We start from the raw sequence: 23,947 nt of genomic DNA, 5'->3' as shown, positions 1-23,947 counted from the left end.
CAAAGCTACAAAGATATTGCGCCAGGTCAAGGGACCCTCAGGCGATAGCTGTGGACGCTCTGGTAACACCGTGGGTGTTCCAGTCGGTGTATGTGTTCCCTTCTCTGCCTCTCATACCCAGGGTAATGAGAATAATAAGAAGGAGAGGAGTAAGAACTATACTCATTGTTCCGAGTGGCCAAGAAGAGCTTGGTACCCAGAACTCCAAGAAATGATCTCAGAGGACCCATGGCCTCTGCCGCTCAGACAGGACCTGCTGCGGCAGGGGGCCTGTCTGGTCCAAGACGTACCGCGGCTGCGTTTGACGGCATGGCGGTTGAACGCCGGATCCTGAAGGAAAAGGGCATTCCGGAGGAAGTTATCCCTACGCTATTTAAAGCTAGGAAATAAGTGAACGAAAACCATTATTACCGCATATGGCGGAAATATGTTGCGTGCTGTGAGGCCAGTAAGGCCCCAAAGGAGGAATTTCAGCTAGGTCGATTTCTGCACTTCCTACAAGTCAGAGGTGACTATGGGCCTAAAATTGGGTACCATTAAGGTCCAGATTTCGGCTCTATCGATTTTCTTCCAAAAATAGAACTGGCTTCACTGCCTGAAGTTCAGACTGTTGTTAAGGGAGTGCTGCATAGTCAGCCCCCGTTTGTGCCTCCAGTGGCACCGTGGGATCTCAACGTAGTGTTGGATTTCCTGAAGTCGCATTGAGTTGAGCCACTTAAATCCGTGGAGCTACAATACCTCACGTGGAAAGTGGTCATGCTGTGGGCCTTTGTCAAAAGCCCTTATCGGTATTTTATATGGATAAGGCGGAATTGAGGACTCGTTCCCAATTCCTTCCTAAGGTGGTAGCAGTTTTTCATGTGAACCAACCTATTGTGGTGCCTGCGGCTACTTGGGACTTGGAGGATTCCAAGTTTCTGGACGTAGTCAGGGCCCTGAAAAGTATATGTTTCCAGGACGGCTGAAGTCAGGAAAACTGACTCGCTATTTATCCTGTATGCACCCAACAAGCTGGGTGCTCCTGCTTCTAAGCAGACTATTGCTCGCTGGATCTGTAGCACGATTCAACTTGCACATTCTGCGGCTGGACTGCCGCACCCTAAATCTGTGAAAGCCCATTCCACGAGGAAAGTGGGATCTTCTTGGGCGGCTGCCCGAGGGGTCTCGGCTTTACAAATTTGCCGAGCTGTTACTTGGTCGGGTTCAAACACTCTTGCAAGAGTCTACAAGTTTGATACCCTGGCTGAGGAGGACCTAGAGTTTGCTCATTCGGTGCTGCAGAGTCATCCGCACTCTCCCGCCCGTTTGGGAGCTTTGGTATAATCCCCATGGTCCTTACGGAGTCCCCAGCATCCACTTAGGACGTTAGAGAAAATAAGATTTTACTCACCGGTAAATCTATTTCTCGTAGTCCGTAGTGGATGCTGGGCGCCCATCCCAAGTGCGGATTGTCTGCAATACTTGTATATAGTTATTGCCTAACTAAAGGGTTATTGTTGAGCCATCTGTTGAGAGGCTCAGTTGTTATCATACTGTTAACTGGGTATAGTATCACGAGTTATACGGTGTGATTGGTGTGGCTGGTATGAGTCTTACCCGGGATTCAAAATCCTTCCTTATTGTGTCAGCTCTTCCGGGCACAGTATCCTAACTGAGGTCTGGAGGAGGGTCTTAGTGGGAGGAGCCAGTGCACACCAGGTAGTCCTAAAGCTTTCTTTAGTTGTGCCCAGTCTCCTGCGGAGCCGCTAATCCCCATGGTCCTTACGGAGTCCCCAGCATCCACTACGGACTACGTGAAATAGATTTACCGGTGAGAAAAATCTTATTTTTTGATGGTGTGCCTCAGCATTTTGAAATCTTGTTTAGTGTGCCGCGACTTTAAAAAGGTTGAAAATCACTGACTTAGACAGTTAAAAAGTCAACAGGGTCAAAAGGTCAACAGGGTGAAAAGGTAGACATGGAAAAAGTACACAGTACAAAAGATAGACAGGGTCAAAAGATACACATGAAAATGGTCGACATAACAAAAGGTAGACTCAGTTTTTTATTTTACATGTTTTTGGAATTTGTCAGACTTTATCCTTATCGGCATAAAGTTGGTTATACACCAGGAAGCTACTGAGCCCGAAGCGGATGCCTTTCTACAACTGGGGTCTCAGATGACAAAACTATCCACACAAGCCTCAAAAATGCACAAAAAAAAAAAAAAAGTGTCTACATTTTTTATGTCGACAAATTTCATGTCGACCTTTTGACACTGTCGACCTTTTGTACTGTCTACTTTTTCCATGTCTACCTTTTCACCCTGTAGACTTTTTAACTGTCTGACATGTGGTGTCTATCTACTTATACCACACCCATTGTGTGCATGCACACAGCGTCTATTTACAGGAGATAGAGGGAGAGGGGGCATGCAGGCAGCTCACAGAGCGCTGAGCATGCCAAGTTCCTGGAATAAATGGGACTACAATATAAACATGTAAGCTTGACAAGACTGCACAAGTGAAATGGTCATTTTCAGACAAAGTACGGTATGAAACCGTTTTGCTATTAGCAAGACTAGGACATTTTTGTGAAGCTATTTAGTATGTTAAATAATTAATTCTGCATTACTGACTCATTTTCCCAGAAAAGCAACAAAACACATAACCTAATGATGCAGACTGCTGTACGGCCATTTGCTTATTATCATTTCTGCATGCCCAGAGTAGAGGAAACCATCACATATGGACATGATATGGAATCATGCCCCGAGGAGTACACAGAGTGGGTGGGGATGAGTGTCCCTGCTGCTTAACATAAACCAGGCATGTCAAGATGAGTATTCATTACCTGTCAGCAACAGGTGCCAGATATCAGCTGCTAGTGGAACATACAGAAGGTTAAAGTGAATAGTGACTTTAAACCATTCTAAACAGTAACACCACGTAAATAAATTGTGCTTTAGTCTTAATAATTCAGAACCCAGTTTATCTAATCCGAGCAATGTGCCTTATTCACTGTCAATGTAATAACTGGCATTTTCACTTCATACAAATATGGCAACCAATCGCCTTCTAGATAGCAGTTTTCAAGTACATTCTATAAAAAGTTAGGTAGCAGCTGATTGGTTGCTATTGGCAACGTCTCCACTCTTTAGAAGGTTTCATACATATACCCCTTAGCAGGGACGTTTTAACAGAGGAGTGGGCCCTTGTGCAGCTAGGGGTGGGCCCCCTCCTCTGTATGGCGCAGTAGTCTCCGGCACAATGCCAGAATCTAATGCGCACACTCAGGTCTCCGGAAACATGGCGCCCGCCATGTACTGGAGGCCAATTTCACTACTGTGCATGCGCGGTGCGCATTTTGGGTGTGATTTTCGCATCAGCTGCAGCCCCAGACGCAGGACTCTGGAGCGGTAATTATTAAAATATGGGTGCAGTGAGTACATCGCCTGGACCCAGGTACCTGCGCGCACCGCACACATTGCTCCAGTTATAGAAACGCCAGTGCCCCCTAGTAACACTTGTATGTTGTCTGAAAATAAGCCTGAGACTATTGGGAATGTTGGTAAATGTGTTTATAAGGTGACCGCTATCTACTTGTGTGTGAAACAGTCATCCTCTGAAATTAGAATAAATTATATATTTATAATAAACCCTTCTGACATGCATTCTTAATTATTCAATGCTAGATGACTGAAGTGCAGCTCACTGCACCTGGCTACCCAGGTGCAAGCACCCTTAAACTAATCACCTGTGAGAGAACCTATGGACTAATTGGGCGCACTCGTGCAGAGGAAATGTCTGTTGGTCAGCTGCAGCAGTGCATACACAGCCAGATTTGGCAGACTTGCAACTCCAAATATACTGCATCAGCAGGACATGGTGGATGATTTGGCATGACCGACCAATATTTTGGGATTGGTCACGCAAATACAAAGTACAATTATCTATGCGATCCACCAATAACAAATGGATCGCCTTCATAATTGTAGAATGTATGGTTTGGGCTTAACATACTATCCATTTAAACCGGGGCACTGATGGATTACACAGGTTTTGTGGCTGATTAAAACCAGGTGAAATACAGGCTTGAAGTCAGCAGCCACAGAACCTGTGTAAATCATAGGTGTCCTGTTTTAAAGTGATATCATAGTAAGCATATATATATATATATATATATATATATAAAAATTACTAAGTTATTAAGCAGAGGATTCATATATTTTCCATATGTATGGCTTTCAGCTCATTGCTATGTGGGAGGAGGTCATCATCACATCTATAATTTAGAAAAGGTTGAAGACCATGGCTCTCATTCCTTTAAACACCATGAACTGTGTAACTACTAAATGTAAAGAGCAAAGTGTTTGGTAGTTGTTTCGTAATGCAGATAATAACCGTGCTACAGTCTGTTACTCAACAGTTAAAAATAATATTGTAGCTCAGCAGCGCGACACAGCCTGTTACATGCAGTGGGTTTTACACTGACTACAACCAGCACTTTTGATTGGCTGTGGCACTGGATTGGGCGGATCAGTTGGTGTCTCCTCATCACCAAACCAGACTGCTTTCCAAACACACTCTCATAAACTGGCAAATAAGCTGCTACGTAAGCTTAATATCATGCTCTGAGACTCACCAAACATGGCCACTTCTCATTTGTATTGGTAAGGGAAGCACATCAAGCTGTCATATTCCATAGATTATAGTCATACTGTGATTTAAAAAAAAGACCCAGTTGTTGCAATATAGTTGATATGGGCAGGCTTTCCATACTATTCCTTTAAACCTTGACACTTATGAATTACACAGGTTCTCTAGCTGATTAAAACCAGCTGAAATACGGGCTTGAAGACAGCCAGCCAGCCACAGAACCTGTGTACTTCATGAGTAGCCCGGTTTAAAGGGATAGTGTGGCAAGCCTAGTTATGAGGTGTTGTTGATATGTTGAACCATGCAGCCACACACATTTATACCATCCACTACTCACAAGCATGGTTCCTGAAACACACAGCCTGCTAATCACACATCAGTAGTGTATTACTGCTAGGCCTAATATATGACCTGTTGTTTTTATTTCCTAGAACATTCCACTTTTGTCACTAGAAATCTTGATTTATTATTACCATATATTTCTATAGTGCCACTAATTATACAGTGCTGTATACAGTATATTTGTTATTTCCGTTAGTCCTTGCTCCACTGGAGCTTAAATTCCACAACACCGAAACCAGGGCCGGTGCTAAGGTGTTCGGCGCCCCCCTGCAAACTATAAATTTGCACCCTCCCATACTTTACAAAGGGACAGCACACATAATGCTCCCTGTAGTAGTGAGACTTACACACGTAAAGCCCCCTGCAGTAGTGATGCTTACACACCTAACGCCCCCTGTACCAGTGACGCTTATACAAGACGCAGTGATGCTTACACACGTGACGCCCCCTGCAGCAGTGATGCTTACACACGTAACGCACCCTGTAGCATTGACGCTTGCACACGTATCTCACCCTGTTGCAATGACTCTTGCACATGTAACGCCCCCTGTACCAGTGACGCTTACACACGCAACGCCCCCTGTACCAGTGACGCTTACACACGTAGCGCCCATTGTACCAGTGGCGCTTACACACGCAGCGCCCCCTGTACCAGTGACGCTTACACACGTAACGCTCCATGTACCAGTGCCGCTTACACACGTAACGCCCCCTGTACCAGTTCCGCTTACACACGTAATGCCACCTGTAGCAGTGCCGCTTACACACGTAACGGCCCCTGTACCAGTGCCGCTTACACACGTAACGCCCCCTGTACCAGTGCCGCTTACATACGTAACGCCCCCTGTACCAGTGCCGCTTACACACGTTACGCCCCCTGTACCAGTTCCGCTTAGACACGTAACGCCCCCTGTAGCAGTTCCGCTTACACACGTAACGCCCACTGTACCAGTGATGCTTACACACGTAACACCCCCTGTACCAGTGCCGCTTACACACATAACGCCCTCTGTACCAGTTCCGCTTAGACACGTAACGCCCCCTGTACCAGTTCCGCTTAGACACGTAACGCCCCCTGTACCAGTGACGCTTACACACGTAACACCCCCTGTACCAGTGACGCTTACACACGTAACACCCCCCTTTACCAGTGACGCTTGCACACATAATGCCCTCTGTACCAGTGACGCTTATACAAGACGCAACGCCCCCTGAAGCGGTGATGCTTACACACATTATACTGCACTGTCACACATACACCACGTACATACTGTACATACAGTCACATACACACATACTGTATACATATACACTCACACACACTTTCACTCACTCTTTCCAGCCACTTACATAAAGAAACCTGGCAACTAGTCCTTCTGTGTTGCAACTGCAGCTTGGTCCCGTGTAGCTCCACCCCCTTATCCCTGTGTAGGTCCGCCCCCTTTTAGATCCAGCCAGCACATTGCGGTGAGTCTGTAACAGGGAGGGGAGAGGACGGAGGCTTCATGATGCCGGCGCCGCTGCCTGTCGTACAGTGTGACAGGCGCAGCAGCCGGCATCAGCAGGGCAACTCAGCACAGGGATGCAGAGTGGGTAGAGCGCCTCTCACCCCTGGCGCCTACCTGCACTGCATTCCTTTGCTGAGCGGTTAGCGCCGGGCCTGACCGAACCCAAGGTAAATTTAGCAGTTAATTAACCTACCAAAATATGTTTTGGAGTGGGGGAGGAAAACAGCACACCTAGAGGAATCCCATGCAAACATGAGGAGAAGATGCAAACCCCACACAGATAAGGACTTAGTTGGGAATTGAACCCATGAACCTGTGCTGTGAGTAGCAATGCTAGTCACTTTGCCATTGAGTAGCACAATTCATACGTATTTACTAGTATTTTGGAATCCTGATGCTCTCAAATTAACATAAGTTGTAATTAAATTCCTTCAAATGTTTCACTTTATTTGGCAACAAAATGTATATTAACAGAATCAGAATCAGCTTTATTGGCCAGGTGTACTCACGTACACTAGGAATTCTTTGTGGTACAATGCATCGCCAAGCAGCAACATGAAGGGGGAATACATAGCATAAGAAGGGGGGAAAACGTAGCATACATTACAAACATTATACGTATGAGTTGATACTGCACATTGCAACTGTACAATAGACTTGACATATTAGACATATTATACATGCAAGACTAAAAACGAAGGCTGCTTGGCAGAGCAGCACCGAGGCAGCCATCCGCGGCGCCAACTAGAACAGTGCACATAATACAGAAGATTTAAGTATTACATCAAAAGATAAACCACACAGACAATAAAAAAAACACAAAAAAACCCCAAAACACACAGAAACAATAATGCATGATTGGTGTAGGCATTTTGGGTAATAACCTCCAGGGGCAGTGTATTCGGGTGTGGTATGGTATGCTGGCGGTCAAGCTCCCAGCGACCAGCATACCGGCGCCGGGAGCCCGACTGCCGGCTTACCGACAGTGTGGCGAGCGAAAATGAGCCCCTTGTGGGCACGGTGGCGCGCTACGCGCACCACGCTATTTTATTCTCCCTCCAGGGGGTCATGGACCCCCACGAGGGAGAATAAGTGTCGGTATGCCGGCTGCCGGGATTCCGGCGCCGGTATACTGTACGCCGGGATCCCGACAGCCGGCATACTGAAGACCACCCGTGTATTCCACCCTCACAAGGTACCAGGTGCGGCAGCCATCTTAGGCGCACTGCGTAGGATTACTAGTAGGGTGCACTTAACGGCCCTACACATTGAGCGATCCGCCGCTGAGCTGCCCTACGGCGGATACGGCCGACGGGCGACCCAGTGGTGGGGGGGCAGTGACGGGGGGAGTGAAGTTTCTTCACTCCCCCCGTCACCCGGCTCCATAGAAGTGCAGGCAAATATGGACGAGATCGTCCATATTGGCCTGCATGCACAGGCGACGGGGCACCAGCGATGAATGAGTGCGGGGCTGCGCATCGTTCATCGCTGGTGCCTCCACACTCAAAGATATGAACGGTATCTTGTTCATTAATGAACGAGATCGTTCATATCGTTGAGTATTATCGCCCAGTGCGTAGGGCCTATAAGTGTGGCTTCCGATTGCTCAGAGAATCCTGCTCCCCTCACCGACAATTCTGTCTGTTACAAGGAGGAAAAAACTTTTAAAGAAACCTTGTGGTATAAATAAAGAATAATAAGACAGTCCCACTTAATGCTCACGTTATAAACAAACAGCACTCTGCATACTAACGCATTTTTGCAATGATTTTACTATGTTTAAGTTAACTTTGACTTCAACAAAATGGACACCATTACTGTTCTTGCTTATTGTTCAGCTCATATTTTACTCTGACCCTAGGATAAAAAAAAAGAGAAAAAAGAAAAAAAAAAGGCAGTTAAAGTAAGTTACCTGTGCCCCTATACAGTTTATAGGGCTCTATTCATGAAGCAGTGCAAAGAGTGGAGAATTGAGCCTGTGGAGAAGTTTCCCATGGCAACCAATCAGCTGCTCCCTACAATTGTATAGTATGCAAATTATAAATGTTACTTCAGTGTTGATTGGTTGCCATGAGCAATTTCTCCACACTTTTCACTGCTTCAAGAGTAGACCCCATAGTCGGTCTACTGTGATGCAAAGCACTGGGTGAGTATCTGTAACAGTAAGGCTATGTACACATTAAAACGATGTACGCTCGATGCAACATCGTTTACGACGGGACCCCAGCATCGGCAAGTGCATGCACACAATGTCAGGTTCGACGGTGGCGGCTCGTCTGTGTTATGGCCCGTCGGACCTGCATGCAGGTCTGACGGGCGATGTTGCAGACGACCCATGGGAGTGAGCATCGAGCGACGTGCTGCCTGTACACACTAGACTATATTGTTCTGAACTGGCTGAAATCGGTCGAATATCCTAGTGTGTACCCATCTTAATTGTAATTTACTTCTTATTTTAATTAAAATAGGAATTTGATATCTACCGGTAATTTCCTTTCTCCTAGTCCGTAGTGGATACTGGGGTCTTGTACTTTAGTACCATGGGGTATAGATCGGGTCCACTGGAGCCTGGCACTTTAAAAACCTTTAGTGTGTGTACAGTGAGGCAAAAAATAAGAATTTACTCACCGGTAATTCTATTTCTCATAGTCCGTAGTGGATGCTGGGGACTCCGTAAGGACCATGGGGATTAGCGGCTCCGCAGGAGACTGGGCACAACTATAAAGAAAGCTTTTAGACTACTGGTGTGCACTGGCTCCTCCCACTAAGACCCTCCTCCAGACCTCAGTTAGGATACTGTGCCCGGAAGAGCTGACACAATTAGGAAGGATTTTGAATCCCGGGTAAGACTCATACCAGCCACACCAATCACACCGTATAACTCGTGATACAATACCCAGTTAACAGCATGATAACAACTGAGCCTCAGTCTCAACAGATAGCTCAATAATAACCCTTTAGTTAAGCAATAACTATATACAAGTATTGCAGACAATCCGCACTTGGGATGGGCGCCCAGCATCCACTACGGACTATGAGAAATAGAATTACCGGTGAGTAAATTCTTATTTTCTCTAACGTCCTAAGTGGATGCTGGGGACTCCGTAAGGACCATGGGGATTATACCAAAGCTCCCAAATGGGCAGGAGAGTGCGGATGACTCTGCAGCACCGAATGAGAGAACTCAAGGTCCTCCTCAGCCAGGGTATCAAATTTGTAGAATTTTGCAAACGTGTTTGCCCCTGACCAAGTTGCAGCTCGGCAAAGTTGAAGAGCCGAGACCCCTCGGGCAGCCGCCCAAGAAGAGCCCACTTTCCTCGTGGAATGGGCTTTTACTGATTTAGGATGCGGCAGTCCAGCCGCAGAATGTGCAAGCTGAATCGTACTACATATCCAGCGAGCAATAGTCTGCTTTGAAGCAGGTGCACCCAACTTGTTGGGCGCATACAGGATAAAGAGCGAGTCAGTCTTTCTGACTCCAGCTGTCCTGGAAACATAAATTTTCAGGGCCCTGACTACATCCAACAACTTGGAAGCCTCCAAGTCATTTGTAGCCGCAGGCACCACGATAGGAGGGTCGTAACGCGTAGGTGCTCCATTCGGGACTTCTGCCTGGTGTGGACGACAAGGAGAGGAGACTAACACGGCTGATGTGAGAACCTTGCCATTGAGGAACCCCGGTGCTGCAGCCTGGTGATTTCCCCTGTTTTGGACTTGCATCCAAACTACATCTATATGAGCTTGTTTCTTCATACATCTGGTAATTAGCCTACCTTCTGTCGAAGACCCAGAGTGTTTTATTCATGTATTTACCACATGCGTGGTGTATTCTTCTAATTGTTTTTTAAACTTTGTGTGTTATAAATTTTTAAATGGTATCACACTATTTTGCATTCATTTCTTTTTCACGGTACTGAACACGTGATTGAGGTCTGAGAACCTCCCTACACACGGGAAGGTCTAAAGGAGACGCAGGACCCCTGATAAACGAAATAATACCACTGTTTAGTAAGGCGCTGGTTGAATGGTATACCACGTATCGTATATACCACGATAGGTTGGTTCAGATGAAAAGCTGATACCACTTTGGGGAGAAACTGGGGACGAGTCCTCAATTCTGCCCTATCCATATGGAATATCAGATAAGGGCTATTACATGACAAAGCCGCCAATTCTGAAACACGCCTGGCCGAAGCCAAAGCCAATAACATGACCACTTTCCACGTGAGATATTTCAAATCCACGGTTTTCAGTGGCTCAAACCAATGTGACTTTAGGAAATCCAACACCACGTTGAGATCCCAAGGTGCCACTGGAGGCACAAAAGGGGGCTGAATATGTAGCACTCCCTTAACAAAAGTCTGAACTTCAGGTAGTGAAGCCAATTCTCTCTGGAAGAAAATCGATAGAGCCGAAATCTGAACCTTAATGGAACCCAATTTTAGGCCCATAGTCACCCCTGACTGTAGGAAGTGCAGGAACCGGCCCAGCTGAAATTCTTCTGTTGGGGCCTTCCTGGCCTCACACCACGCAACATATTTTCGCCATATGCGGTGATAATGGTTTGCGGTTACTTCTTTCCTAGCTTTAATCAGCGTAGGAATGACTTCCTCCGGAATGCCCTTTTCCTTCAGGATCCGGTGTTCAACCGCCATGCCGTCAAACGCAGCCGCGGTAAGTCTTGGAACAGACAGGGCCCCTGCTGCAGCAGGTCTTGTCTGAGCGGTAGAGGCCATGGGTCCTCTGACATCATTTCTTGAAGTTCCGGATACCACGCTCTTCTTGGCCAATCCGGAACAATGAGTATAGTTCTTACTCCTCTTCTCCTTATTATCCTCAGTACCTTTGGTATGAGAGGAAGAGGAGGGAACACATAAACCGATCGGTACACCCACGGTGTTACCAGAGCGTCCACAGCTATCGCCTGCGGGTCTCTCGACCTGGCGCAATATTTTTCTAGCTTTTTGTTTAGGCGGGACGCCATCATGTCCACCTGTGGTTTTTCCCACTGGTTTACAATCATTTGAAAGACTTCTGGATGAAGTCCCCACTCTCCCGGGTGGAGGTCGTGCCTGCTGAGGAAGTCTGCTTCCCAGTTGTCCACTCCCGGAATGAACACTGCTGACAGTGCTAACACGTGATTTTCCGCCCATCGGAGAATCCTTGTGGCTTCTGCCATCGCCGTCCTGCTTCTCGTGCCGCCCTGTCGATTTACATGGGCGACCGCCGTGATGTTGTCTGACTGGATCAGTACCGGCTGGTTTTGAAGCAGGGGTTTTGCCTGACTTAGGGCATTGTAAATGGCCCTTAGTTCCAGAATATTTATGTGCAGGGAAGTCTCCTGACTTGACCATAGTCCTTGGAAGTTTCTTCCCTGTGTGACTGCTCCCCAGCCTCGAAGGCTGGCATCCGTGGTCACCAGGACCCAGTCCTGTATGCCGAATCTGCGGCCCTCTTGAAGATGAGCACTCTGCAGCCACCACAGCAGAGACACCCTTGTCCTTGGAGACAGGGTTATCAGACGATGCATCTGAAGATGCGATCCGGACCACTTGTCCAACAGGTCCCACTGAAAGGTTCTTGCATGAAACCTGCCGAATGGAATCGCTTTGTAGGAAGCTACCATTTTTCCCAGGATCCGCGTGCAATGATGCACCGACACCTGTTTTGGTTTTAGGAGGCCTCTGACTAGAGATGACAGCTGCTTGGCCTTCTCCTCCGGGAGAAACACTTTTCTCTGTTCTGTGTCCAGAACCATCCCTAGGAATAGCAGGCGTGTCGTAGGGACCAGCTGTGACTTTGGAATGTTTAGAATCCAGCCGTGCTGTTGTAGCACTTCCCGAGATAGTGCTACCAACAACTGCTCTCTGGACCTCTCCTTTATCAGGAGATCGTCCAAGTACGGGATAATTAAAACTCCCTTCCTTCGAAGGAGTATCATCATTTCCGCCATTACCTTGGTAAAGACCCTCGGAGCCGTGGAGAGACCGAACGGCAACGTCTGGAATTGGTAATGACAATCTTGTACCACAAACCTGAGTTACTCCTGGTGAGGATGGTAAATGGGGACATGTAGTTAAGCATCCTTGATGTCCAGCGATACCATGTAATCTCCCTCGTCCAGGCTTGCAATAACCGCCCTGAGCGATTCCATCTTGAACTTGAATTTTTTTATATATGTGTTCAAGGATTTCAAATTTAAAATGGGTCTCACCGAACCGTCCGGTTTCGGTACCACAAACATTGTGGAATAGTAACCCCTTCCTTGTTGAAGTAGGGGCACCTTTACTATCACTTGTTGTGAATACAGCTTTTGAATTGCCTGTAACACTGCCTCCCTGCCTGAGGGAGTGGTTGCAAGGCAGATTTGAGGAAACGGCGGGGGGAGACGTCTCGAATTCCAGTTTGTACCCCTGAGATACTACTTGAAGGATCCAGGGATCCACCCGTGAGCGAGCCCACTGATTGCTGAAATTTTTGAGACGGGCCCCCACCGTACCTGGCTCCGCCTGTGGAGCCCCAGCGTCATGCTGTGGACTTAGAGGAAGCGGGGGAGGACTTTTGCTCCTGGGAACTTGCTGTATGCTGCAGCTTTTTTCCCCTACCTCTGCCTCTGGGCAGAAAGGACGCGCCTTTAACCCGCTTGCCCCTATTGGGCCGAAAGGACTGTACCTGATAATACGGTGCTTTCTTTGGTTGTGAGGGAACATGGGGTAAAAATGTAGATTTCCCAGCTGTTGCTATGGAAACGAGGTCCGAGAGACTATCCCCGAACAATTCCTCACCCTTATAAGGCAGAACTTCCATATGTCGTTTGGAATCTGCATCACCTGTCCACTGCCGAGTCCATAACCCTCTCCTGGCAGAAATGGACATTGCACTAATTGTGGATGCCAGCCGGCAAATATCCCTCTGTGCATCCCTCATGTATAAAAGTGCGTCTTTTATATGCTCTACGTTTAGCAATATAGTGTCCCTGTCTAGGGTATCTATATTATCTGACAGGGAATCTGACCACGCAGCAGCAGCACTGCACATCCAGGCTGAAGCTATAGCCGGTCTCAGTATAACACCTGTGTGTGTATATATAGATTTCAGGATAGCCTCCTGCTTTCTATCAGCAGATTCCTTCAGGGCGGCCGTATCCGGTAGTGCCACCTTTTTTGACAAGCATGTGAGCGCTTTATCCACCCTAGGGGATGTTTCCCAGCTTGACCTATCCTCTGGCGGGAAAGGGTACGCCATTAGTAACCTCTTAGAAATTACCAGCTTTTTATCAGGGGAAGCCCACGCTTCTTCACACACTTCATTTAACTCTTCAGATGGAGGAAAAGCTACTGGTAGTTTTTTCTCTCCAAACATTATACCCTTTTTTGTGGTACCGGGGGTAACATCAGAAATGTGCAACACATTTTTCATTGCCTCAATCATGTAACGTGTGGCCCTACTGGAAGTTACATTAGTCTCATCGTCGTCGACACTGGAGTCAGTATCCGTGTCGACATCTGTGTCAACCATCTGAGGTAGCGGGCGTTTTAGAGCCCCTGATGGTTTTTGAGACGCCTGGGCAGACACAGGCTGAGAAGCCGGCTGTCCCACATTTGGTATGTCGTCAAACCTTTTATGTAAGGAGTCGACACTATCACGTAATTCCTTCCACAGCACCATCCACTCAGGTGTCGACCCCGCAGGGGGTGACATCACATTTACAGGCATCTGCTCCGCCTCCACATAAGTCTCCTCATCAAACATGTCGACACAGCCGTACCGACACACCGCAAACACACAGGGAATGCTCTGACAGAGGACAGGACCCCACAAAGCCCTTTGGAGAGACAGAGAGAGAGAGTATGCCAGCACACACCAGAGCGCTATATAACACAGGGATCCCACTAAGTATCAATGAGTGTTTTCCCTATAGCTGCTTTTTATATATATATTACATATATATCTTATCTATAGTGCGCCTAAATTTAGTGCCCCCCCTCTCTTTTTTACCCTTCTGTCGTATTCAGACTGCAGGGGAGAGCCAGGGAGCTTCCTTCCAGCGGAACTGTAAGGGAAAAATGGCGCCAGTGTGCTGAGGGAGAAGCCCCGCCCCCTTTTCAGCTGACTTTCTCCCGCTTTTTCTGTAATACTGGCAGGGGTAATTTTACATCTATATAGCCTCTAGGGTAGGGGTGGGCAAAATACGGCCCGCGGGCCGGATGCGGCCCGCAAACCGATCCTGCCCGGCCCACTGCCTCCCACCAGCGAGCAATGACAAGCGGCCCGACCGGCTGAGCTGCTTGTCATTGCTCTGCACTGCAGTACCTCCAAGCTGCCGGCGGCGCCTCTCTCCCCTGCTGCGTTGTAGCAGCCTCCTCCTCCCGCCACCAGAGTCCCCAGTGACAACGGCTGTGTTCAGCCATAAAGGGGGCGGGGCTACATGCCGATGAGGGGGCGGGGCTACACAGGACCTCAGGGGGCGGAGCTACACGGGACAAGAGCCAGACTACTACAGATCCATTCTGAATCCTGCCACTGCCAGCCAGATCAGTAAGTTAATGGGAAAAGGGAGAGAAAGAAAGTGTGTGTGTGTGTGTGTGTGTGTGTGTGTGTGTGTGTGAGAAAGTGTGTGTGATAGTGTGCGTATATTTGTGTGTGCGGGCAGTGGCATCAGACTGTTCTAGGTTTGGGGGAGAGATCTTTAGCGCTCACTGTACCAACCCCTCCCGTGTTCTGTCACTGTGTCACCCCCACCGTGTTCTGTCACTGTGTCACCCCCCCCCGTGTCCTGTCACTGTGTCACCCCCCTGTGTTCTGTCACTGTGTCACCCCCCCGTGTTCTGTCACTGTGTCACCCCCCGTGTTCTGTCACTGTGTCACCCCCCCTGTGTTCTGTCACTGTGTCACCCCCCCGTGTTCTGTCACTGTGTCACCCCCACCGTGTTCTGTCACTGTGTCACACCCCCCGTGTTCTGTCACCGTGTCACACATCCGTGTTCTGTCACCCCCCCTCCCCGTGTTCTGTCACCGTGTCACCCCCACCGTGTTCTGTCACTGTCACCCCCCCTCCCCGTGTTCTTTCACTGTGTCACATCCCCGTGTTCTGTCACCATGTCACACATCCGTGTTCTGTTACTGTCACCGCCCCTCCCCGTGTTCTGTTACTGTGTCACACCCCCGGTGTTCTGTCACCGTGTCACCCCCACCTGTTCTGTCACTGTGTCACACACCCGTGTTCTGTCACCCCCCCTCCCCGTGTTCTGTCACCGTGTCACACCCCCCGTGTTCTGTCACCCCCACCGTGTTCTGTCACTGTGTCACCCCCCGTGTTCTGTCACCGTGTGACCCCCGTGTTCTGTCACCGTGTCACCCCCACCGTGTTCTGTCACCGTGTCACCCCCACCGTGTTCTGTCACCGTGTCACCCCCACCGTGTTCTGTCACCGTGTCACACCCCCTGTGTTCTGTCACCGTGTCACTCCCACCGTGTTCTGTCACCGTGTCACACCCCCCGTGTTCTGTCACTGTGTCCTCCCCACCGTGTTCTGTCACCGTGTCACCCCCACCGTGTTCTGTCACCGTGTCACCCCCACCGTGTTCTGTCACCGTGTCACCCCCACCATGTTCTGTCACCGTGTCACACCCCCCGTGTTCTGTCACTGTGTCAAACCTTTCCCCAGGGGCCATAAGACACTGGATAATTTGCTTGCTGCGCAATAATTATCCTAAATAAAATGTTAATGTGTAAAAAGGCTCTCTACCTGCCGTAATGTGTGTAAAAGGGGCTCTACCTGGTGTAATGTGTGTAAGTGGCGCTGTGTGGCGCAATTTGAATAATGGAGACTATTGTGCAGCCTAATATGAATCTGTATTATTTTTTGCCCACACCCCTTCCACATGAAGCCACGTCCCTATATTTTTGGCAAGTGGGGGGAGCTGCTATTTTGTATGTGGCCCTCGGATACTGACAGGAAATGTCAAGTGGCCCCTCAGCTGAAATAATTGCCCACCACTGCTCTAGGGCTATATATGATGTATATTTGCCAGCCAAGGTGTTATTTATTGCCCTCAGGGCGCCCCCCCCCCAGCGCCCTGCACCCATCAGTGACCGAAGTGTGAGGTGTACATGAGGAGCAATGGCGCACAGCTGCAGTGCTGTGCGCTACCTTGGTGAAGACTGAAGTCTTCTGCCGCCGATTTTCCGGACCTTCTTCGTGCTTCTGGCTCTGTAAGGGGGACGGCGGCGCGGCTCCGGGAACGAACACCAAGGTCGGGTCCTGCGGTCGATCCCTCTGGAGCTAATGGTGTCCAGTAGCCTAAGAAGCCCAAACTACCACCTGTTAGGTAGGTTCGCTTCTTCTCCCCTTAGTCCCTCGCTGCAGTGAGTCTGTTGCCAGCAGATCTCACTGAAAATAAAAAACCTAAATATACTTTCTTTCTAGGTGCTCAGGAGAGCCCCTAGTGTGCATCCAGCTCGGCCGGGCACAAGAATCTAACTGAGGTCTGGAGGAGGGTCTTAGTGGGAGGAGCCAGTGCACACCAGTAGTCTAAAAGCTTTCTTTATAGTTGTGCCCAGTCTCCTGCGGAGCCGCTAATCCCCATGGTCCTTACAGAGTCCCCAGCATCCACTTAGGACGTTAGAGAAAAGTATTTGGACAGCCACCGATTGTGCAAGTTGACCCACTTAAAAAGATGAGAGGTCTGTAATTTCCATCATAGGTACACTTCAACTGTGAGAGACAGAATCTGAAAAGAAAAGAAAAGCTAGGAAATCACATTGTATGATTTTTAAACAATTTATTTGTATATTCTTGTGGAAAATAAATATTTGGACAATCAAATAGTTTAACTCAATACTTTGTAATATAACCTCGGTTGGCAATTACAGAGGTCAAACGTTTCCTGTAGTTCTTGATCAGGTTTGCACACACTGTAGCAGGTATTTTGGCCCACTCTTCCATGCAGATCTTCTCTAGATCTGTCATGTTTTGGGGCTGTCGCCGGGCAACACGGACTTTCAACTCCCTCCACAGATTTCCTATTTGGTTGAGGTCTGGAGACTGGCTAGGCCACTCCAGGACCTTGAAATGCTTCTTACGGAGCCACTCTTTAGTTGCCCGGGCGGTGTGTTTGGGGTCATTGTCATGCTGGAAGACCCAGCCATGTTCCATCTTCAATGCTCTTACTGAGGGAAGGAGGCTTTTGCCCAAAATCTCACGATACATGGCCCCATTCATCCTCTCCTTACTACGGATCAGTCGTCCTGTCCCCTTTGCAGAAAAGCAGGCCCAAAATGGGGGGGTTCCCATACCTTCCTGTCCTAAGCTGGGAGGGGAAAAGTAGTGAAAAACCTTTGAGGAACTTTACATTTTTTTTTATCAGGGTTCAACCAAGCCTCCCTGGCCAGGGAGTTTTATTCCTTAGACACAGGAAAAGTAGCTGAGGTCTTGGGTCTGACAATAAAGTATAACTCCACCTCTGGTTCTGCCTCCTGATCCGGAATGTGAAGGACCTTTCGTATAGCAAAAATGAGAGTCTCCACCCTAGGGGACAGAAAAGTGTCCTCATCCATACCATCATCATCCACATCAGGCTGATCAGAATCAGACTGGAGCACCTGTGGCAGTGAGCATTTATGTGAAACCACTAGAGGGGGCTAGAGTATCTGCTGCTTTAGCCACACAATCAATAGAGTGCTTTAACACCTGTCTCTCTCTTTTAGCTGCAGCTAATTCTGAATTTATATTCTGAATCATGCTTTTAAAGCTACCTAGCCAGTCAGGTGGCTGTAAGCTAGGTCCCTGTGGAGATAAGGAACATTGCTCACACATGAATGACCCCACTGAGGACGGGGTAGAGTCACAAGCAGCACACATAACGATGTCAACAGACATCTTACACAATAGTAATACAGCGCAACTCACTGACCAACACCTCCACACAGATCCTAGAGAGCTCCTGGAGTGACACTGAGGAGCGGACACCAGCACACAGAATTCAACAGCACAGTGTGTAGAAATATGTGTATGACCTGATATTAGTGCAGCGGCGCTACCACTGGCGAGCTCCCCCCTTTCTATGACCCCCTGGTACCAGTTTAACAGTCTCTAGCAGCGTGGATCCTGGTGGAGCAGCGTGCATGCAGCCTTGAAGATCCGCATCAGGAGGAAATGGCGCCTTCCCGCTGCTGGTCCCACTCCGGGAAGCACCCGCCCTTGTAATGGCGCGCGGTCCCTACCAAGTTTATACTGGCCACATAGTAAAAATATAAATAGTACAGTACACTCAAAGCCTTGAAACAGTGAGCACTGCGGGGCAATAGCCCTGAGACAGTTTGCCCGCGGCGGGCACCGCAGCTCCGGGCCCGTGACTGCTGCGTGACTTGCCGCCAAAACTGCACCGGAGATCCGGAAACCCGGGACCTCGGTGTAACGCTCACCGCACCTGGTAACTTCAGCATCTGTTAGAGGGTGGCGGCTAGCTGCTGGCATGGGTACACATACTAAAGATGTGTGATCAGTACTTCAGGAGCTCAGTGTTCTGTCAGCTGGGATTATGAACCATTAACCCTCAGGAGGTTGGTTCGGTCCCACCTCTAAGTCCCACGATGCAGGTAGCCTGATTGCCAAGCATTACTACCTGAAAATAATAAAATAAAAAATAAAGGAAAATCTCTGGAGCTCCTTAAAAAAGCACCCAGCTCCTTGGGCACATTTTTCTAAACTGAGTCTGGTAGGAGGGGCATAGAGGGTAGGAGCCAGCACACACATACACACACTAAAGGTTTTTAAAGTGCCAGGCTCCAGTGGACCCGATCTATACCCCATGGTACTAAAGTACAAGACCCCAGTATCCACTAGGACGTAAGAGAAATGTAAGAAAATGCAAATTTTGTAGCGTTGTATTAATTTACAAGCTATTGCATTTGGTAAGTATGGTGACATATTTACTTAAAGAGGGTTAATATTAATGTTTTTTTTTGTTTTGTTTTTACATGATGTATACTACTGTATGCCTCACTGTTGTTGTTTTCTTTAATATGAAAAAACAACCCTGATCCAGGCGCTAATTTGTTAATTGTATTATTTACTCTTAATTTGAGATTTATAAATTTAGAGCTGCAATCTTTGTCCAGCTGTACCTGTGTACGTACAGCTAAAACTTGATCAAAACACTGATCAAGAAGCTACACAAGAAAAAAGAAAAGTGACTGATTGCGCTATTTCTCCAGGTGCGTATATGAATAAAAACACGTGTTTTTCACTTCTCTGGTGTTTATTTTAGTACAAACGTTATATCTCATACAACAATATAATAAAAAATTAAGTATGCATACTCATTAGGGGCACATTCTAAAAAATTATTTTATAATAATAAAAATGATGATATTTCTCTGTTTTAGACATCCAGTGCTCAAATCTATCAGAGACAATTAATAGTTACACTCCTGGATTAAAATGCAACATAATTTATGTATCCACAACGTTTAAACTGTGATTTTCCAAGGTGAAAACTCAGTTCTCTGTTTAAAGACACAGTTTCCACAACATTGAATATTGCTTATCTTCGTTGTATTAGAACTCAGACTTTAGCATAGGACCACAGTTCTCATTCATATAATTGCAAAGTCCATAGACTGACAGTTTCTAAATAGAGCCGCTTACCACCGTGTCCGTGGATGCAGACGTGATGGGGAGATCCTCGCCGTGCACAGCGATGCTGGTTTGCTTTCCTTCTCCCCGTCCGTCCTCCGTGGTGGTAGCGGTGCTGGATGGTTTCTAACCCTCAACGTGAGTGGGGCCGCTTGTATGTGGACAATTTTCAGAATAGACTCTCCACCTTGCTAGCCGCGTCTCCTTTGATTGCAGTTCAGCTGGAGCGGCAGGTGTGTAGGAGGTCTCGTTGGTTGTCCTTAGCTCCCAATCCGGCAGGGTTGATCCCAAACAATGTCGCTGATCACTTGGCAGGGTGAAAGGCAATTCTCTAACGCGTTTCGCACACAAAGACTCTTTGAGGAAGCACCTGTGTGCGAAACGCGTTAGAGAATTGCCTTTCACCCTGCCAAGTGATCAGCGACATTGTTTGGGATCAACCCTGCCGGATTGGGAGCTAAGGACAACCAACGAGACCTCCTACACACCTGCCGCTCCAGCTGAACTGCAATCAAAGGAGACGCGGCTAGCAAGGTGGAGAGTCTATTCTGAAAATTGTCCACATACAAGCGGCCCCACTCACGTTGAGGGTTAGAAACCATCCAGCACCGCTACCACCACGGAGGACGGACGGGGAGAAGGAAAGCAAACCAGCATCGCTGTGCACGGCGAGGATCTCCCCATCACGTCTGCATCCACGGACACGGTGGTAAGCGGCTCTATTTAGAAACTGTCAGTCTATGGACTTTGCAATTATATGAATGAGAACTGTGGTCCTATGCTAAAGTCTGAGTTCTAATACAACGAAGATAAGCAATATTCAATGTTGTGGAAACTGTGTCTTTAAACAGAGAACTGAGTTTTCACCTTGGAAAATCACAGTTTAAACGTTGTGGATACATAAATTATGTTGCATTTTAATCCAGGAGTGTAACTATTAATTGTCTCTGATAGATTTGAGCACTGGATGTCTAAAACAGAGAAATATCATCATTTTTATTATTATAAAATAATTTTTTAGAATGTGCCCCTAATGAGTATGCATACTTAATTTTTTATTATATTGTTGTATGAGATATAACGTTTGTACTAAAATAAACACCAGAGAAGTGAAAAACACGTGTTTTTATTCATATACGCACCTGGAGAAATAGCGCAATCAGTCACTTTTCTTTTCTGTTTTCTTTAATATAACTTATATTACGTTGCATTTCCTAATTCTATTATTATTGCTGTGGGGTATTTTTTCTTTTGCTTGTTCGAAAAACAAACACTTAGCCCCCACTAGAATTCTGTGTTTAAATGTAGTGTATCTACATCAAAGGTAATAGAAACAACATGAAGCAGATCCAATTAAGTGCACATCATTTTATTATGGCTAAAGTACATTGACTAATTCATTTATTTATCCAGTGCTGAGAATTATGCCTGCATAGGGTTTAACATTGCAAATTGGAATGTTAGCAGATACTGTATGAAAGATCTGAAGGTTTGTTTGCTCACAGCAGACAGCCATCCAGTCCCTTCTCCTTCGTTATCTCTCATCCCCACCCCCTCCAAACTAATGTCTGATAAGGAAGTTAAGTATTTCTACTTACTGTAGTTAGGATAAAGGGAATCCTGCAAACAGCAGTGGCATGCATATAGAGCAAACAATCTTTGGAAAGACAAGAATTATAGTGGTGGTTACACTGGACAGAGTAACTGCTGGTTACATGAAAAGGTCTAAGCATCAAAAGGATAAAAAAAGGGTCAGACTAGATGGGCCATGTGTTTCTCATTGGCCCTCAAATTCTATGGGACTATTCAAATGTTCGTTCATGGCGATAAGTAAAGGGCGCCTATTGTTGCTATTCAATTATTCTTGGCACCCTTTAATTATCGTGGTTGTCATGCTCAGTTAGGTTTTAACCACGTAAAGTGGCAAAATCCATCTACACTAACAGGCATGACAGGGAAAAGTCCTGTTTGGTAGCCCTAACAGCCAATTTCTCACACATTCCGCTCACAGCCTCTGGAGATGCGAGCTGAAATGTGACCGCTGTGGCTACTGAACATCTGATCGGACCAACATTTGAATAGCTCTGATAGACGCCCACTAGTATTCGCCAATATTTGAATAGCCTTCTATGTTTTTATGAGAAGGTCGATATGAGTTTTTTGTATGTTTTTTGGGTGTTAAATTGTAGGTTTCAGCAAATTCTATGTTTCTATATATAATGTATGTAATGTGTGTATCTCCTCTGTTTGGGAAGTTCCCAGAGTGAGCTGTTAAGCTTTAAATCACCCAAGTTAAATGTTAGGCCACCTAGGAGGTGCAATAGCTTTAAAGTTTTATTACCTGTGTATAGCAAGATGCACTGTTCAGAATTTAGAGGCCTATTTATTAACCTAATTTACCTCATCCAAAAATCTACAATGATTTAAGTAACTAGTTTATATAATACACTCTGAATGTAGCGATATCTCATAGATTAGGCAAACTAACGGCACAGACCTCAATCCTTATTATTTACAATGGGGACTGCGATCTGGACCACTTTTAAAAGTTCCTAAGGCCGCGCATGTGTACATGAACAGTACCAGGACAGAACCCAGCAATAACTTTTTGCCGCTGTGATCAGTAGTGAAAGTGCAGGGTGCTCGCATTCGCTACTTATTAGAACTGTGCCAGCAGGAATAAACTGATATATAGCGGGGAAAAAAATCATTCTTTATTGCTGAGTGTTGGAATGATACTTCTTAGGGGCCAAACTACCACCAATTATAAGTAGGCCTATAGTCGGTGTGGCCGGATATAGAGGGTATAGAGATATGTAGAATGACAGATATGCGGTGCCCCTAGTCCTTGTGCTGCCCGGGTTACCCAGGCTACTTTTTACTAGTCCCGAAGGAGAATGTCAGAGAGCAACAATTTTTTTACGTGGACTCCTATGGCAGCAATGACAGGGGGCAGCTTATTAGAAAAAAATAGCTGATCCTGCACAGGGCAATCCCCAACAATGGAGAGATGATAGGTGTGAGTGTAGCAGCCTCATGTGTGACAGCACAGAGCGCTCTCAGACACACATGTGTACATGTATGTAGCAGGATGTGGCACATCCTCTGCCCTCACTGGGCTGCACACGGCCACTTGCTCCCACTTTATAAAGCTGGATTAGTACAAAGAAAAAAAAAAGTAAGAGGAGGTGGGGGGGAAAAAGTCAGAGAGAGACGACCTGCTCCCAGAATGAATCACTTCCCCTGTGCGAGCGCCGCGCTCTCCGCCAGCAGCAGCAGCAGCAGCAGCAGTGTCAGTGTGAGAGGCTGCGGCCGGCGCCGGGTCATTTGCATTAGCTGGAGGAGAGGAGGATCCGCGCTCCCGCTGCCTCCCCCCCTGTGCCGCCCGCTCTCACTCTCTCCCTCTCCGCTCCTAGAATGCTGCAGACCCTGAGTGACTGGTTCTGGTGGGAGCGGATCTGGCTGCCGTGTAACTACACCTGGGATGACCTGGAGAACAGCGAGGGCACCGGCTACGTGTCGCCTTCCCAGCTCTATGTCACCCTCCCCTGTGCCCTGGTCTTCATGCTGCTCCGGTTCGGCTTCGAGAGGTAAGAGCCCGAGTCCCCATCCCAGGCAGCAGCGGGGGAGCTCCCGGGGGTGTGGGGAGGGAGAGGCCACAGAGCCAGCTGCCGGCAGCAACTTGTTGATAGCGCTGTATGCACGGGACGCGTCCTGCGGGGAGGGGGCATCCTGCTGTGTGTGGGGTGCCCCGGCTGCCTGGCACTCTGTGGGCTGCTATCAGCATCTGGGGAGACACACACTGCTCCTCTGCCCGGGGC

At 47.5% G+C, this 23,947-nt stretch overlaps 1 protein-coding gene across 5 annotated transcripts in view; it reads left to right on the top strand.

Moving 5' to 3' along the window:
- CERS3 (ceramide synthase 3) overlaps window positions 1-23,947 on the top strand; it is a 300,147-nt gene that overhangs the window by 134,726 nt on the left and 141,474 nt on the right. Inside the window, exons 1-2 of one of the 5 annotated variants that reach the window (XM_063925674.1) lie at window positions 23,314-23,418; window positions 23,543-23,716. The exons of 1 other annotated variant lie outside the window; for it this stretch is intronic. In XM_063925674.1, the coding sequence (XP_063781744.1) occupies window positions 23,544-23,716 (173 nt within the window). In that variant the 5' untranslated portion in view covers window positions 23,314-23,418; window position 23,543. Of the gene's footprint in view, window positions 1-23,313; window positions 23,717-23,947 lie in introns of those variants that run through there. 3 more of the 5 variants (XM_063925673.1, XM_063925672.1, XM_063925671.1) reach the window with 3 other exon arrangements.

This window comes from Pseudophryne corroboree, chromosome 6 (assembly GCF_028390025.1).
Source record: "Pseudophryne corroboree isolate aPseCor3 chromosome 6, aPseCor3.hap2, whole genome shotgun sequence".
In the NCBI taxonomy this organism is placed as follows: domain Eukaryota; kingdom Metazoa; phylum Chordata; class Amphibia; order Anura; family Myobatrachidae; genus Pseudophryne; species Pseudophryne corroboree.
Note: the sequence above shows the minus strand (reverse complement) of the source record. Positions and strands in the feature narration are given on the sequence as shown.